This window comes from Pocillopora verrucosa, chromosome 11 (assembly GCF_036669915.1).
Source record: "Pocillopora verrucosa isolate sample1 chromosome 11, ASM3666991v2, whole genome shotgun sequence".
Classification (NCBI taxonomy): Eukaryota; Metazoa; Cnidaria; class Anthozoa; order Scleractinia; family Pocilloporidae; genus Pocillopora; species Pocillopora verrucosa.
This window is the reverse complement of record NC_089322.1, coordinates 15,153,877-15,172,100: the sequence shown is the minus strand read 5'-3', so window position 1 is coordinate 15,172,100 and position 18,224 is coordinate 15,153,877. Positions and strand designations below refer to the sequence as shown.

The window sequence follows — 18,224 nt, the reverse complement described above, 5'->3', positions numbered from 1 at the left end:
TTGCGTTTGCTGGCGTGGGGTTTAGTGTCATCAGTCCGTGCGGAACTATTTCGAAAGATTTTCCCTGTCAATGAACAAACACGGGCCTTCTATAATACATGAAAACGGACTGGCGGTTTTTTCGTTGTAGATCATTTAGTATGGCATGCAAAATTAGGCGCAGGTGTTAGAAGAGTAAAAAGGAAATAAGGAAATTTGTAGAAACAGTACTCTTTACAACGGCGCGCCACGTCGGAAACCACCACGACCTTGGTTTCAATAGGACCTATATTTTTTCTGCAAATACAGGAAGAAGACTTCATAATCAGCCACAATTAAAAGCCTGCAGTATGACAAAAAAATCAATATTACAACAGCTGTCATGTAATTGACGTACGACTTTGATGTATGAAAAACACAAAATTGTGGAAACAAAAGGCGTTTCGCACCTACTTTTGTCGAGGACGAATCGATTAAAGCGATCCCCTGTAGAATATAGCCACTAAATATTTCCTGCGTTTCCATTTACCGCACTAGGCACTGGAACTAACAATGTTTGACGCCAATCGCCCTGGCCGAGTAGTTTAATTAGGAATCCTCCAAGCGATATCTAGATATGAAGGAAATTAAAATCCTCTTCTTTCTTTCGTCAACTAAAGGCAACTTAGGAGAAATTCTTCTGTATAGTTCCATTAGCTTTCATTGTCGATTTCTGCTAATGTCAGCTTGTTGACTTTAGACTACTGAACATTATGATTGGGAGGTTTTTTAGGAGACTATAAATGAAACATGACAGAACAAGTGAAATAGTTTTTCCCCAAACATCGTCATCACAGTTCCGCTCGCTCTTAATTTTTATGAATTAAAGATGATTTCTGCGTATTAAAGCTAGCCCTTCGACTTTAGGTTAATCAACATTGAATTCGAGAGGTTTTGAAGAAACTATTAATGAAACATAGCTGGGAAAAGAAAATATATTTTCCCCAATTTTTTTATTTTTTTTTACAGTCCCGCTAACTCTTATTAAGGATTAATCTGCCAGTTGAAGCCGTCTCGATTTTAGGTTACTTAACATTTTAATCAAGGGGCTTTGAGGAAACTGGTGAAATATGACAGGAAAATGTTGACGTATAGACGTTTTTTTCCCGAATTCTAAACAGTATGACCAATTTATGAGTGGTTCAGCTGATAGCTGTCACTGTGGGATGTCGTATGCATTTAACATAGCTGATCTAAAGATGTGTAGGGTAACATGTGTTTTTTCTTCGTAGTCACACAATAAATGAGTGTTCAATAACTTGTCTCACGATTTAGAGTAAAATCAACTAAAACAGTCCAAATTATCATGTCGCATTTCTTACGCAGACAAAAGGGTGCGGGCGGAAAATGGAAAACTAAAACAAGCTGCAAACAAGATCAAGAAATTACAAATTATGAAAAAAAAAAACAAGCACGAATAAAAATGTTGATGTGTATTTTTTTTCCTAGCGCCAAAGAACAAGGTTCTGCTAACTTCATCCAAATCATTTGCATGTGAAAAAAGATTCTTCATTATTCCGCCCTTATACTAACATATTTTTCTCCTATTTGGATAGTTTTATAGCTGTGGAATATCATACATTGGAAATCAGTTTAGGTTTATGAATTTTGAAGAGTACAAAGAAAAATTTGTGGGTGTCTGTAAATATCATTGGAATTTCGCGAACGGTGAATACGTTATTGTACACTCGGAAAATGCCAATGAACAAAAGGAAAAGAAGCTGTTTGCCATGCGTTAACCGAGCGGTTGATGCCGAAAAATTATTTTTTTACCTGCATTTACCGCGAGGAAAACGAATACTGGGATTCATCGATGCGAATGTAAGACATTCATGTACCTATACTAAAACCATAATCAGTTGGATCGGATCTCTTTATTTTTCGGAGTTTTACGAAAATTAAATTTCCCTCGAGCGCAGGCTTGTCGCTTTTCTTCTTTTCTTTAATTTCATACAACTTTGGAGGACAATTTACAACAAAAAACGGAACTCAGCAAAAAACAAATACCACAGCCATGGATATTAACTCTATCTTATCGATCGAGTCGACTTTCGTAAACATCACGTGTCAATTAAGGAAACAGGAAGACTCGAATGACACCTTATCGGTTCGCTTAAATCACACACGCCAAAACCGATCAAATTCAAGGTAAATTTTTGCAAAAGTGAAGCGTTTTTAACTGATCCAACTAACATAGCTAGGAAGTAGGTGCCATAGAAAAGGTAACTACAGAAAAAAACTTTGCGGCCCGACCTTTACGAGAACTTTATAACTCCGTGAACTTACCTAATTTTCGGCAATCTCCAAGTTTGGCCGCCATTTTGAGGGACTTGTCAACATGAAGCGTAACCGATATAAATTAAGCAGGTAGATCTAAAACCGTCAGAAATAAATACGAAAGCAATTCAAATGAACTTTACTTTCAATTCAAGCGGCAAAATTTGAAATTGTTCGTCAAACTTACCATCCCCATGCCACCATTTCTTTCAACAATTCAAACACTACAACTAGTGTTCGAATTCCCCTCGTCGATTCCACCGTAAGAAATAACCTGTGCCACCCAAGCTTCGACTCGAATGTGAAGTACGAATCAAATAACATAATTGCTTCATCTTCGCGGCAATATCACGCTGGCATTTTGATTTTCCGATCGACAAGAACGGTGATTAAGAATCGATCGGTTTATTTACCTCATAAACGTGACCGCTGACCAGCCGCTAAGAGAAAACAGCATAGCGCGGGGTGGGGTGGGTGGCGGGCTTATCGTCATAAGATATTCGAATACATGCTCAAAAAGCTCTAGGACTATCAGTATAAACAGTGAAGGCATGCTTCGTGGTACAGACAACTTTTATTTTATTCTCATAACTTTCTCCTTTAAATTAGAACTGGTATTAATTAATAGAGTTATCAATATATTTTTAACCGGGGTACCCATATAACCTTTTTGCTTGTCATCAGAGGTATAAAAATAAGGTGTCTTTTCCACCAGAACCTTTTATTTATGCCTCATTGCACGGAATGAACACTATACTTTACTATACTTAGTAATTTTTGCTGCTCCCAAGAATGTATGCAAAGTGATAGAGATTTGATTCATTCCGCTGACACGTTCTTTTAAATTATGGCGCGTGCAGGTTTTTTCTATCAACAGTCGCGCGTGCAACACACCGGAATTGAAAATTCGTCGTAAAATTTCATGAACCTTAGAATGGGTGTAGGCAACTTTGACTTCTGGCGAGATTAAGTGGATGGTTCAAAGGACCCCCTGAGACTTTTTTTCAGGACTATAACTGAGATTTGTTTATAACTATGATAATCGTCATCATTAGCGGACGGTGCTTTTTGCCCACTGTTGTCATCATTATCGTTATCACGCCGGAAGGAGTATAAAGCCGGCACGTCGCCTTACCTAGCTACACAGAAAATTGTTCTCTCTTTTGCACCCTTAGATCCTGGAAACTGTTACTATTAAGACGATCAACAAGAAAGCCTTCATAATTATTGAAACTTTTGATTAACAGAATGTAAGAAAAAATCGGTGGGGAGAGTTATTCGTGTATCTTATAATCTGAACGATAGTTTTAAATAAAACAAATAGCACTTAATTCAATTTACCTTAGTTGTCTCGTGTTTAAAAGTGGCGTTTCTGGGGACCGTAGATTCTTCTCTGATTCTTATTGTCTCAGCCAAGGCTCACTATCATCAACTTTTTTCTTTTGCTTCTTACGGCATGGGACACAGAGAGCTGAGGTAAGCGATTGCAAATTTCTCAGTTAAAGTAAAGCCCAGTAGCATCCATCAGGAATTAAAAACCGACATGCACTGTTTACTTTTATTATTCTTAATCAAATAAGGGGTGTTTCAGTCTGCAAATCTAATCATACTGGTTAATGAGAATCATACAAACTGAGGAAAACTGACCGCAAATAATTGTGAACCGTACACATGAGTAAGTATATTGCGTTGTCAGGTGATTTGATCTTCTACAAAAACATTATTGACTATCAACCAAGCAACATTATACATATTTCCATCTGCAATTAAAAGCACTAACACATAGATCTATTTTTTTTCAACGTGATGTGTACTTAAGTACCCTTCATCTAATATAGAATTTCTTCTCTTTTCGAGCAGATATGTCACGTGACAAAAATAGATGACAGAAAATAATACTGAAGACTACCTGATTCAACTGGAATAATAACTCCAAACAGCTTTTGAATGTCCTGAGACATGTGCAAGGTAATTACATCTCTGCCTTGGATACGCTTCCTGACACCATCATGATCAGGATACTGACATGTTACCTTTGCATTTCTCCAAAACTTCCCAAAAGTGTGGCGATGCCAATAGCAAATTTACATTTTTTTGTTTATCCTCCTGAGCGAGGTGAAATAGGCATCCTTGCCAAGATTAGCTCATTTTCACTTAAAAACCTCTTTAGACAAGTGGCAGCTTATCAAATGATGTTTTACTTCGTCATTGCATTAAGACAGTCGTACCAAACCACTTAAGCCACACGATGAACCAAAGTTTGCCGCTCCATGCTTACAGAGTTGGGCAAAAACAAGACACGTCATTTCCGATGCGATACAAGAGGTTCAATGGTTATCTCGATTATCTAAACACATTTATTTACGTGGTAAAGATTTGTTTTTAAATCTATGAATTGATGCTAGTCCTATTTGGAACGAAATGTATTTGAAATAAAAAAGAATACTAAGTAAAACAAACGTTGTCTGCAACACGAAGGATGCCTTCGAGTCCTAATGTTTATCATGGTACTTGAATGCACATGTTCGAATGTTCCCAAAAATCTTCTGATAATCTGCCCGCACCCACCCCTCACCCCGCCCCTCGCCACTGAACCGTACTGTTTTCACTCAGCAACTGGTCAGCGGTCACGTTTACGAGGTAAATAAACCGATCGATTCTTAATCACCGTTCTTGTCGATCGAAAAATCAAAACACCAGCGTGATATTGCCGCGAAGATGAAGCAGTTATGTTATTTGATTCGTTCTTCACATTCGAGTCGAAGCTTGGGTGGCACAGGTTATTTCTTGCGGTGGAATCGACGAGGGGAATTTGAACACTAGTTGTAGTGTTTGAATTGTTGGAATAAATGGTCGCATGGGGATGGAAAGTTTGACAAACAATTTCAAATTTTGCCGCTTGAATTGAAAGTAAAGTTCGTTTGAATTGCTTTCGTATGTATTTCTGACGGTTTTAGATTTAGCTGCTTGATTTATATCGGTTACGCTTCATGTTGACAAGTCCCTCAAAATGGCGGCCAAACTTGGAGATTGCCGATTCCTCTCAGATTGTAAGTTCACGGAGTTATAAAGTTTTCGTAAAGGTCGGGCCGCAAAGTTTTTTTCTGTAGTTACCTTTTATATGGCACCTACTTCCTAGCTATGTTAGTTGGATCAGTTAAGAACGCCTCACTTTTTCAAAAATTTACCTTGAATTTGATCGGTTTTGGCATGTTTGATTTAGACGAACCGATAAAGTGCCATTGAAGTCTCCCTGTTTCCTTGATTGACACGTGATGTTTACGAAAGTCGCCTCGATTGATAAGATAGAGTTAATATACATGGCTGTGGTATTTATTTTTTGCTGAGTTCCGTATTTTTTTGTAAATTGTCCTCCAAAGTTGTATGAAATTAAAGTCTTGAAAAGTGTCACGACAAGCCTTCGCTCGAGTGAAATTTAATTTCTTTGAAACTCTGAAAAATAAAGAGATCCGATCAAACTGAATGTGGTTTTAGTATAGGTACATGAATGTCTTACAACACACGAGAAACGAGCGAAATCCGTGTCTCAAGCAAAATCGACCGGACCGCTCTTACAGAGACACTCTCTTAAATATCACCATAATCACACAAATTACTTTTTAAGCTGGAACTTATATTAATCAAGCGCTACATTACTTTATTATCTCAATAAATTACTTTTTTAAGTTTTTAGCCCAAACAAGCACAGCTTACATGTCAACATAATTTCATTATTATCATTATTTCTGTCGAATTTTAACTTTAAAGTGAAAGCTAGCTAAAATAATACAAAGGTACCACCATTATATATGATTTAACATTTAAACTCCCAAATACTCCATTAGAAATTTTAATAAAGTGATGAACGACTAGTCGATATCCACTACGTTGTAAACACCATTCTGCTTGCTGTTTAATTGTTATTGTATGGAGAAATTACTTCTTTGTTATTCCTGGTTGTGAAAAAGTTTAAAAAGGGAGACGTGTTACGGCTTTTTAATTCTTTTTTTAAATTTTTTAACTCCTAATTTTCAAGTGAATTGGTTACGAGTATTTGTTGTTTTATCAAGACAGCGCCTTCCAACAATAGTTAATAATTTATTAATGATAGAAATTTATCAAAATGGCTTTTAGGGCTGCGCGTTGAATTACAAAGAAAATAGTGAACCGAATGTTACTCGGATAGAGCGAAGTGGTATGATGAACACGAATTTCAGCAGAAGGTTCCTAGGTTGTGAACCATATTTTTTGACGTGGCTAAGTAAATACCTTTCAATAGTTCATTCCAAAGATCTGCAAGCCTTTACGACTTCCAATATTTTTTTTTGCTAAGTTTGGCTCAAAGAATATAGATCTCACGTCAAGACAGAAGCCCTAAGAAATTCATCAGCAGTCGGCTTGACGATGTATTGATTCTGCCAGAGGAAATTACTTATAGAACAATTTTTCTGTAGCAAGCTGGGTCAATATCAAGTTCATATTTAACACGAGTCCCACAAACTGATGGAAACCACTATGTCAAAAGCTCCGTGTGAGTTGAGAGAATGAAAAAGGTGATAAATTTTCAGCATGATAATGAAACAGAGAAAAGTGGGTAAGCGTGGGTCCAAGAACGACTCACGAGGAGGCGAGAAATTACTTTTTGGTTTTTTGCGAAATGAAATAGTTAAAGATTGCTCTCTGCATCTGCTTTATCATCTAGCAGCTGAAGTTCTTTGAAAGTCGCTCTTGTAGTGGGGAGACTTTCCTTGCGGCTTGAAGGAATCAAGTGACTTGAGCGCGGACCCCGCAGTGTCCCTCGAATAAACGTCCTTAGTCTGGAGGAACTTGTAAATGAGACCCGCATGGAAAATATTCTTCGATGCCCACTGCTCTCATCCCTGTCTTGGGAACCTCTCATAAATTCTTTACAGCTGGTGCACCGGGTCTGCAAGGTCCCAAATATGAAAGGGTTCATACAGCTGTTGGCGTACACCAAGATATTTGTAAAAACCAACAGGTCGTAAAAGTGCTCGAAGTTTGAACCGCTCCCAAAGTCATTCCAGATCCACATCACGTGATTTGGCAGCATGCATACTGCGAACGCAACGACCGCTGCCACAAAGATTTTCACAATGCGCAAGTTGCGGTGTGCACGCGTTTTGAGCACTTGTCGCCCAGTCATACCACCCTCTGTATCAGCCATAACAACCTGAAGAGTCTTAATGTCCTTGTAAAGCCTTCTCCCAATTTGTACATAAGCAACAGTTATGCCAAAAAGTGGACAAACGTATAACACGATAAAAACAGACTTGGTGTATGCTTTGACGTAACTCACACCAGGCCAGTTCTCTATACAGCTTCCTGAATTGAAACCCAGTACGTAAATATAGGGAGACACGAGTAATGCACTGCCGACCCATATGATGCAAATAATGCAGACAGGCTTCCTTCCCTTCATCCGGGGCTTCAGCGGGTGCAGTATGGCTCGATGTCGTTCTAAGCTCATCGCCAGTAGTGTCGCTACAGACACAGACATTAGAACCGTCTGAAGAGGATACACCAACTTACAAAGGAACGGGCCATATGGCCAATAACCGGCTAATCGCTCGATAATATCCAATGGAATGCTAACAATACTGGTTAATAAATCAGTTATTGCTAGGTTGAGAATAAAATACTCACTTGTCTTTCTCTTTCTGCGACTGAGGATTGCCAGGCATATTAACGCATTTCCGATGGAGCCTACAGCGATTATAACGGAGTAGAAAAACAGCTGCAATACCCGCACAAACTGAAAATCAGAAGCACCAAGGCTGGTTGAATTATTTTGTGAAATATTTCTAAGTATTGACCAGTTAGACATGATAAGTTATCAATCATCGGATTGAGTTTCCGCTTTGCAGATAAACGATGGTAAATTAAACGTTAGATCATTCGAAGAGCTGTTTTATCCACGGTGTAACAGTTAAGAAGCAAATTCGTCATTTAGAATTTCACTCCTTCCATTTCCTTTTACCTGCTAAAAGAAAGAATACAATTATTAATTAATTACAAGAAAATCGCACCGTCTGGCACAAACTACTTTGCATATAAGAGTGATTCACGAGATAAAAGAGACAAAATCCGTTGAGGCGTACTAATTACACCTTAACGTCACCTCTTCAATTGGTGTCGTTAACTATGTGGTACATACCCACGGTCATTTCGTACCCAAATGCAGTCGATTTGTGCCCAAGTTTGTGTCAGTTCGTTACCAAGTTTGAGTCCGTTTGTACCCAAGTTTGAGTCGGTTTGTACCCAAGTTTGAGCGCGACCGGTAAACAAAGTATCAATATGAGTGAAAAAGTTTAGCCCACAGTATATCTCAAAAACATTTTTAGCTGTTTTAAGTTTGGATCACCCACCTAGTTAATGGCATTGTCACCCTCATATTGGTTCGTTTTCACCCCAAGGTCACCTTCTCATGCCATTAACTATGTGGGTGATCCAAACTTAATAAAGCTAACATTGTTTTTTTAGATATATAGTTAGGCTTAACCCCACACTTATATCGATTCGTTTACACCCTAAGGTCACCTTCTAAGACAATGCCATTAACCCAGTATGTGGGTGATCCAAACTTAATACAGCTACAACTGTTTTCGAGATAAGTTGTAGGCTTAACTTATTTACTCACATTAATACTTTGTCCTAAAAAAAAACTGAGTTTTTCAAGGCTCTCTTCAATTTAACTGAACTTCAAAACGCCAGCTTTAAGTCAAAGTGTGGACGGTACAAGAGAGTAGTTAGTCGTAACTATTGAACATATTATCATTGCTACTTAAACAGCAAGATTGAAATGTTACGGCATATTCTTCTCTGAGCTCAAAATATTTCATCCTAATATTTTTTCAATCCTTTCCGTAAACTTTTCTCACCTGAATGTGGAAGTGTGTCAAACTGCGTGATAGAAAAAACCAGTCTTCAATTTTATAGAAAACTATCCAGTATTGTTTATTGAAAAAGATTGTCAAAAAAAAGAAACTCTTAAAATTGGTTATATTGACCTCAGTTTGTAAGAGCGACATCTTTTACAATTAAATGAATGTCAAAAAGATCTACTGCGCTGCTTTGAACACAGTTATTTTTTGATCAAATATAAGCAAAACCCAAAGCGTTTAACCTTGATCATTTATCCGCCACAAATGGAAAAGCGAGATAAAAAAGTTGTATTCATTATTTTACCAATGGATAAGAAATTATATACCACGATCGTTAGACCTAATGAGGGTTATTTAATAGCGCATACTTGTAAAATGAATGTTCAGCTTTTTTTTATGAAAGAGAAAAGAACGAACACGCATCGAATGATGAATAACATCCCAGTATACTTTTCAATATGAAACATTCACACTTGCCTAGATATGCCTTACTTTTTGCACAAATCATAATCACCTATACGTCAAAAGTGATTTACATTCAGCGAAATATGGAGCTATAAATAATTTTTATGAATTCTAATCATTTAAATTTTCTGTTCTCGTATTACTCTAGTTAATGCAGAAAGAAATTTCCGTCTTTAGAAAAGTTATTGAATCTAAAAAAAAGAATTGTTGAATTTGAGACAAAGAGTGTTTAATTTCTTCACAGTCAAGTAAGCATACATGTAAGATACAAGAATTTTATTCAATTTGTATTAATTTTGCTTTAGTAGTTTTAAACTGTCCGTGTACTTTTATTTTTTGATCAAATATAAGCAAAACCCAAAGCGTTTAACCTTGATCATTTATCCGCCACAAATGGAAAAGCGAGATAAAAAAGTTGTATCCATTAATCTGACAGCATTGATCTTCGACAACAATACTACATAGAAAAAACGGGTTTGACTTATATAGTACCTCGGTCTTGATTTTCGTCATAAGCTCCTTGTATTAGAAGCAGCCAAAAAGCGAAAATTATCTTTTAATGTTCAGTACTGTGGCTCGTGTCCTATCCAAACAACTCTTTTATTTGCATTGCAAATGCGTCTTTATATACTTTCACAAAAGCAAAAACCAATTGAAAACACTTGCTTTTATAATGGCCACAAAATTGATCTCTAAGACAAAACAGAAGAAAAAAATTGCTATATCGAAATATATTTCAAAAATAGATATATATTAAAAATAACTGACCAGTTTCTTGAAGTGAGACTTGTCAGAATTGCTCTTGTTTTCTTTTCTTAAAATCATAATACTTTTAAATGTTCCTGAAAGCTTAATAGGCAGCCTTTCGGTTAGATAAAGCTTAGTATGTTAATTTGACTTCAATAAGAGATAATGTGTCGTTAAAGTCGAACAATGCTTTTGTTCCGTACATTAAACATTGCGATATACTCGTTTTTGTCGTATTTCAAAGATGTGGCTTAGAATGAAGCTCTATAAATTAAACTATCAATCTTTGCTGTAGTCTCTTGGAATGACCACCAGTTCCTTTGTAAGATAGCAGCATCGAAAAAAAAAGTAACTTTGACTCTTCAGACAACGTATAAACCTTCCTCATCAATCAATTCGCTTCGAAGCAAGGTTAAGTGTGTACGTGCTATCTTGGCAAAAATCCCCTTGAGAAGATAGCAATGTTATAAATAAATAATTTTGACTTTGGGGGTAGGTACAACATACATTAATGCACGGTTTTCCTCCTCAGCACCTCCCTCCCCCGCTCTCTTCTTTACTCCGGCTCTCGCCGCTGCGTGACGATATTAGCAAACAACATCGCATTGACTGTTTAATAAAAGTGGTAGTTTAAGTCTTGTCGCCGCTTAAAATAGTAAAAACTTGTTTTTCTATTTAAAAAATACCACGTAGCGGTAAAACAGCTGTTCTTGTGGCCAAAATTATGAATATTAATAGCTAGTATTGGTTGATAATAAATATATTTTCGGAGAACATATTAATTTTTTTTCGCGGAAGATAAAGTCTTCTCTACGAATCATGTATCCAGGAAGTCTTTCCTCTTCCACCAAGCATAACTGTCCTTACCCGGTCAAAATGGTACACAGAGGAACAAATTTTATATCTCCTTACGATCATTCCGCAGATCATATAATAAAATTTGTCTGACTGAGCGGCTCAGAAGAACGCAAAAGAGGGTGTTGCTAAAGAAGACGGGAACAGCCTCCTTGACAACCGAAGCTGTGAAATTGAAACATCAATAAGACTGCCTCTCTTACGGTTCTAATTATAACACCCTTCATAAAATATTATGAACAATTAATAGGCAATGACGATCAACCAATTACAAACTTAATACCTCATTAGGCCCCCATTAACCAGACTTTGCATATGATACGATATTGGGCCTTTGAACGAACTGTCCGCTTGTCTCCAGTGTTTACGTTCACATCGTCGTACCATCATGCAGTCGCGTTCGAATGTTCCTCCTGGACTGAAAACATGCACTTAATATGTTTTCGACTGTTACTGCGAGAAAAACTATCCTCTTGCGCCCAAAGCAAAACGAATATTCAACGGCGTCCTCGTTGAAATGTTTACTCCACAGGCAAATCAATGAAACACTGTGCATCAGACAAAACAACCAGGGTCGGCGGAAATTACCTCTCGTTTTTGTTTTTTTTTCCTTATTTTACCAATGGATAAGAAATTATATACCACGATCGTTATAGACCTAATGAGGGTTATTTAATAGCGCATACTTGTAAAATGAATGTTCAGCTTTTTTTTATGAAAGAGAAAAGAACGAACACGCATCGAATGATGAATAACATCCCAGTATACTTTTCAATATGAAACATTCACACTGGCCTAGATATGCCTTACTTTTTGCACAAATCATAATCACCTATACGTCAAAAGTGATTTACATTCAGCGAAATATGGAGCTATAAATAATTTTTATGAATTCTAATCATTTAAATTTTCTGTTCTCGTATTACTCTAGTTAATGCAGGAGGAAATTTCCGTCTTTAGAAAAGTTATTGAATCTAAAAAAAAAGAATTGTTGAATTTGAGACAAAGAGTGTTTAATTTCTTCACAGTCAAGTAAGCATACATGTAAGATACAAGAATTTTATTCACTTTGTATTAATTTTGCTTTAGTAGTTTTAAACTGTCCGTGTACTTTTTTTTTTTAATTTCTTATAATAAATTTTTCTGATATTTGCAATACAATACAAAAACCGTATATATCTATTGAATTAGTTTAAGAAAGGGACTTCTAAAATACCTGACTGAGACCAACCTCGGATTTTTGCCCTATTTCAGATTGATATCATCTATTTAGAGGGCCTAGCATCCAATAGAAAAAATCATTGACTCAACCCAATCGTTTAAGGAAGATTAAAAGTTTCTTAAAAACCAATGAGATTTTTTTTAGAGAACTGCTTCTTTGCGCTTCTACGCCTTAATTTCTCAAAATAACTGGAAGTAGCTTACACAAGCCAGTTTCTAAAGTACGTCAGTTAGTCACGAGACTAATCTGATCCGTGGCAGAAAAGTCCTATATTGATCCCTAACTGATATCAAACTTCTATTCTAAGGGGAGGTGTTCAGCTGCTAAATTAATAATGGCATTCTTCATGTTATTGTGAGTAAAATGCAGTCAGCTTTCATTTAGGAACCTCCTCAGTTACAGATTACCGCAAGCTGCAACGGTCATGAACTTTAAGTTATTGTATAAATACTGAAACATCTAAAGAGGGGAAAGAGTTCCGTTGGCTACCTTACAATGTTGGTGCAGTTACTTCCTCGTTTGGAGGAAGTACGCGACTGTAAACTTTTAGAAGCGAGTTTCGTCCCTTTTGCCCACGTTTAACGCGCAGTAGTCAGCCAACTGGTAAAAGTCGAGGCAATTTAGTACGCTAAACTGTGGATTCCCTACCAATAAATTGAAAAGCTATATGTCCCAAAAATGCTTTATCGAAATTATCTTAAATGCAAAAGTGACAAATGAAAAATTTACATCACTTACGCCTTAAGACTCGAAATAGTAACGAAGGTACTCTTAGAAATAAAGACTCGTGAACGATTTTTAATTTGAGAAAAAAACCTGATAGAAAAATTCTTGTTTTGCTCTCCACAAGTGCGTTTTACTCGCGAGAAGCAATGCTTTTGTAACTGATTGGAATTACCTGACTCAATTAATTTTATCGCTCCCGTTCGAGAACAGTAGGCCGAGCTCTAAGCAATTATCCAAAACACCCACTTTTTCTTCCACAACAAGCTAAGAGCTTAAAACGCCATATACACAGCTGCTACTGTTTTCGCTTTCGTCGTATTTTAGTGCGTTGCTCATAAATTTTCCCATCTGTCCACCTCCAGCTGTGCTAAGAGGAGAGAAATCCATTCTTTTTCTTTGGCAAACCACAGCAATAAACTCAATGGGTTAAGGACTCCTACTTTTGTCTTTCAATCGGTTCATATGAGGACCGCATATGAATAAACAAACGAACTCAGACGGCGTTGGTGGTTTTCGATTATAATACGAAAAAAAGTAACTAGAAAATTTGAAAATGAGATAAACATTTTTTTTTTTCAAAATCACCAAGATTCGTTTGATTTATTAATCAACAACAGCTATTTTCTCCGGTAACCGCCAACGATAAAATGATGATCAATTCCTGCGATAGATCACCTCCCGATTTGAAAAGTATTTTCCTAAATACATGTATTATATTATTCAGAGTTAAATTGAAATAGTACCTTTGATGAACGCTCAAGCCTGATCAATGCCTCACCTCTTCTCTGATCTTCTGTTTGCCTCTGTTCGTTTTTGATGTGGATAAAATTTGCGAGGCTCTATGAAATGTTGGTGATAGAAATTGATTTTGAACTGTTTCCGGCAGCTTTCTTAAATTTTAATTTACCACGGGTCGTAAATTAACTTCATGAAGTAGATTACCTTCGAACTTCCCCTCCGACCAAAGGGTATTGGAAGATACGATTTATTTTTCGATGCGAGACGAAAAAAAAAGGAAAAAACAAAAAAAGGAGGTGACTAAGCACAGGACCTGAGACAAAGGCTTTCGACGCGGGACAAAAATTTTAAAAAGGGCTTAACACAGACTTTGAAACCGTAAATGCAAAAATTGACAGGGTTGTCCAAATCTATCATTAATTTTATGGCGCAATCTTCCACACAAAATTTTTAAATGATTGATTTTTTTAGGGTATTACGGTGTTGTAAACATTAACAAAAGTCAACACCGTCTTTAGGAATTGGTTTTATTGCGTCGGCTTACATGAATTGAAAAGTTCAACTGATGTTGTCAAAACTTCCATTCTACTCCAGTGAGATGAAGGTGAGTATTTTCCGCATATTGATTGTTCTTTTTATTATTCGCAAATAAAAGGGAATTAATTTTTCTTCACCTTCTTTCGTTTACTCTTTAGCAGCGGGGGACACGTTCACAATCGGTAATTTCTATTCACTTGGTAAACACGCGAGGACAAAACTCACCGATTTAAATATTTAGTTCTTAGGGTGTTACGAAGCCGACAGTCTTTAAAAGGAAAATCTCATTTTTGTTAAAAAAAAAAAAAAAAAAAAAAGATGTTGAAATTATGTCGCAGTTACTTACCTCTTTTGCATGGATTTTTCTTGTCTGAAATGTATCAAAGCTCTGAATTTTGGTGCGTTTAATGCCAAAGCCCTGCAAAAACGCGTTGAAATGTTGGTGGCACTTGAATTTATTTCGGTATCTTGATTGAGAGAGGAAATGCGATAGCACCGCCTCCAAGCGTTTACGTGAAGGATAATTTGCTTTCTACTCACACGATCGATTCGCCTCAGGCTTTAAAGCGAAAACGGAAGCAAAAATAAAATCAGTTTTGTGCATATCTGATATTTTTAGAGTAACGCCTGCAAAATAGATGTTGCAGAGAGCTTTATCGGCTCGTAAAGAAATACAATATTTCGAATTTACCTTATTCCGTACACAAAGAGATTGTATATAATTATTCATGACGAACAAGTCGTTAAGAAGATTACATTTTACAGTTGTCCATCTGTAAACCAAAGATCTTACTCATGTATAGCTTGCAATCATTTCAAATAGAGGAACAGAGGAAGTTTTGGGTTTCGTTCACATCTACAGTAAAGAGTTTCTTCTGAAAAAAGAAACTGCGACTTGTCGTGAGAGATTCCGAAATGACTGGGTCAGCCTTCGATTCAGATTCTTTTGCAAAAGATTTTTTGAAGAGCTATTAAGTTAATTTCACACATAAGGTTTCGAGAAAATAAATCCAAAATGATGTTTAAATATGCAATACCTTGTAGGATTTTTTAAGCCGATTTTGAATAACATCGGAATCAAAATTAAAAGCTTGGTTCACCAAGTTGAACCCCAAAAGATTGTAAAAACACGTTTATCTGCTTTGGTTATTCAGTGAGAATAAACAAATTTATGCGACATGGTTAAGGTAAAAAAAAACTTTTTAAATGAATGAACGATTTCCTTTGCCTTTCCATTTAATAAGATGAATGAAATTACCTTGATAAAGTATGATATGGGTGTCAAAGTTGACATGTGATGTAACTGTTTACTTTTTGTTCACTTTTTTTTCCTTTGTTTTTTCCTTCATCCGTTTTCAAATTGTTGGTTTTGTTTTTATGATTTTCAAAAGTTTTCCATCAAAAAAGGAAAACGAACTTATCGCTCGTGAAATTACAAATTATCATGATGTGCATCTTGGATGAAAATGTATCGGTTCATCTTACATGTAGTTTTTTATCAGCATATTTACCTTCGAATACTTACCTTGTGAGAGTGCCTCTAAAATCGTATTTATTTTTACACATAATTTAGAAAGTCGATGTCTAGTTGAGTAGTATTTGATTTATAACTGATTATAAGCTAAATTTCAATCAGGTCGAATAAACTCGTGTTCAGTTTGTTGTCGATTTTTAATGCTCTCGATGAAAGCAAATCAAAAGCTGGAAATCTTTCCAGATAATCTTTCACTCGCTTACTCATTTTATCGATGGAGTCTGTGAAGAAAAAACACGTAAAGTAATAGGTTTCTGTGGTACAACTTACGGGAAACGAGACTTATATGTAATCTTGAAATCCTTCCTATCTTTATTTCTGTTAGCTTTTTGGTTGTTTTTGGGGGTTTTTTTGTTTTTGTTTTTTTTTTTTGCGATGTCATTCCAAATTTTTTTCTTAGTGAACGCGAAAGTGACACCTCAATTAGTTATAGATTTCGCAACATAGTCGTGAATAAATTTGATCGCTTCAGAGAACTGAAACAAGAGTCGGTATCCCTGAGAGATTTTAGGTAATTGCACATTGCGAGGATCGAATTAATAGAAAAAATAAGCTATAGATTTCGCAACATAATCGTGAACAAATTTGATCGCTTCAAAGAACTGAAACAAGAGTCGATATTCCTGAGAGATTTTAATTAACTGTGCATTGCGTGATCAAAGAAAAGTAGAAAAGGTAGGAAAAGGTTGTATTTGAAGAAAATAATACATTCGAATTTGAAATTCAAAAGAAAAGTTGAACTCAAATCTTCAGAAAAAAAGTAGTCGTACGTTGAATCACAAAAACAGCTGGTCGCAAATGCAATACTCAATATCTTTTCTCTCACGGAATAACAACTTTAAGGGGAGCAGCAGCATTTCTTCATTGCATTGCATGTACCTATATTTTTTCTTTAAAACTAACTATTAAAGGAGCCACTTACTCGAGCTATTCAATCTTATATATCGTGGAAGTTTCGCGCTCAGGGTAAAATGACTGTCGCATGACCTAATTAATGTCTTCATTAGCATAACTTTAGCTTAATGCTAGGCACGAACTTAAGGTGAATATCTTCAACAGCAAACTAGATATAGCCTCAGCATACAAATAAGCACGAAAATACCTCACGATAGCTTTTTGTCATAAAACCAAAAAACTTCTTGCTGACATTTGGAAAACGCCTATCCAGGAACAGAATAGAAATATTCTTAGGCGATTTTAAAAAGGAAACCAATCTGATAGAGCGCTGAAATGTAATCAAACAAGCGATTTCCATATTTTTTCTTTAAAGAATTCTTTTTTTTAACCTTTTAAACTTAGAGATTTTTATATGAAAGATGTTGTTATTGAACAAACGAGTAATATTGGTTGCACTCTGAGCCCTTTTTCTTCGACTATTTAATTGTAGTGAGCTGTGTTTTCAGTTTATTAAATTACAAACATATCAATAAGTACATGTATTTTTTGAAAACAGTTAGACTCTACAAAGAAATTTTTGGCAGGTGCTGCAATGAGGTCGTTCGAACGTTATTACGTAATTGTATATATAAGTGACGAGTGTATCATCTGGACCACTTGGGTAGTTGACGGAAGAGAATCTTTCTGTTAGGGGAAAATGCCATTTTGTGAATGAGAAGTAAAGGAAAATGTTGATCGTATTCTGAACTGATGGAAAAATATGAAGAAAATTGAACTGGCTAAGGTATAAAGGGTAAAAAAATCGTAGGGAAAACGGAATAAATCAACCTATCAACTGGTGTGAATGGGGCAAAATTTAAAGAAAGCGCTTAATTGCGAAATACTTTGTATTGATTTTATTTCATTCATTGCTAATTCAAGCGGCTGGTATCCTGTTGGATAATGGTTTATACAGTAAACAATATAGATGTCAAGCCCCAATTTATAAATAGGACAAAACTAAGGAAAAAACTCTAAACGGTTTACTATTAAAGAACTTCATCGTTATTAACTACAAATCAGCTTGAGAAGGGTTGAGGCGCATGAAAATCTCATGATAAAGTTATATCATATTTGTTGCCTCGGTATAATTGATAATTATCCTCATCCGTGCACGATAACTCACTATTAAATATTTTGGTAGATATAACAGATATTCCAAACAGCTATTAATTTTATTTTGCTTATCTAAAATTTAGCTCATCAAGAAGCTTGGCGGTACACAGTACATCCTAATGTAGACCAAAAAACAAATGAAAAATATTAA

General features: G+C 36.0%; 1 protein-coding gene across 1 annotated transcript; it reads right to left on the bottom strand.

The window, feature by feature from the left end:
- Positions 1–6,455: 6,455 nt before the first annotated feature.
- On the bottom strand, positions 6,456–14,902 carry LOC131789917 (QRFP-like peptide receptor). The gene is made up of 2 exons (XM_059107106.2): positions 14,834–14,902; positions 6,456–8,296 (listed from the first exon to the last, which is right to left on the bottom strand). Exon 2 carries the CDS (start codon positions 8,138–8,140, stop codon positions 6,962–6,964), a length of 1,179 nt encoding a protein of 392 aa, XP_058963089.2. The 5' UTR covers positions 8,141–8,296; positions 14,834–14,902; the 3' UTR covers positions 6,456–6,961.
- Positions 14,903–18,224: the final 3,322 nt, after the last annotated feature.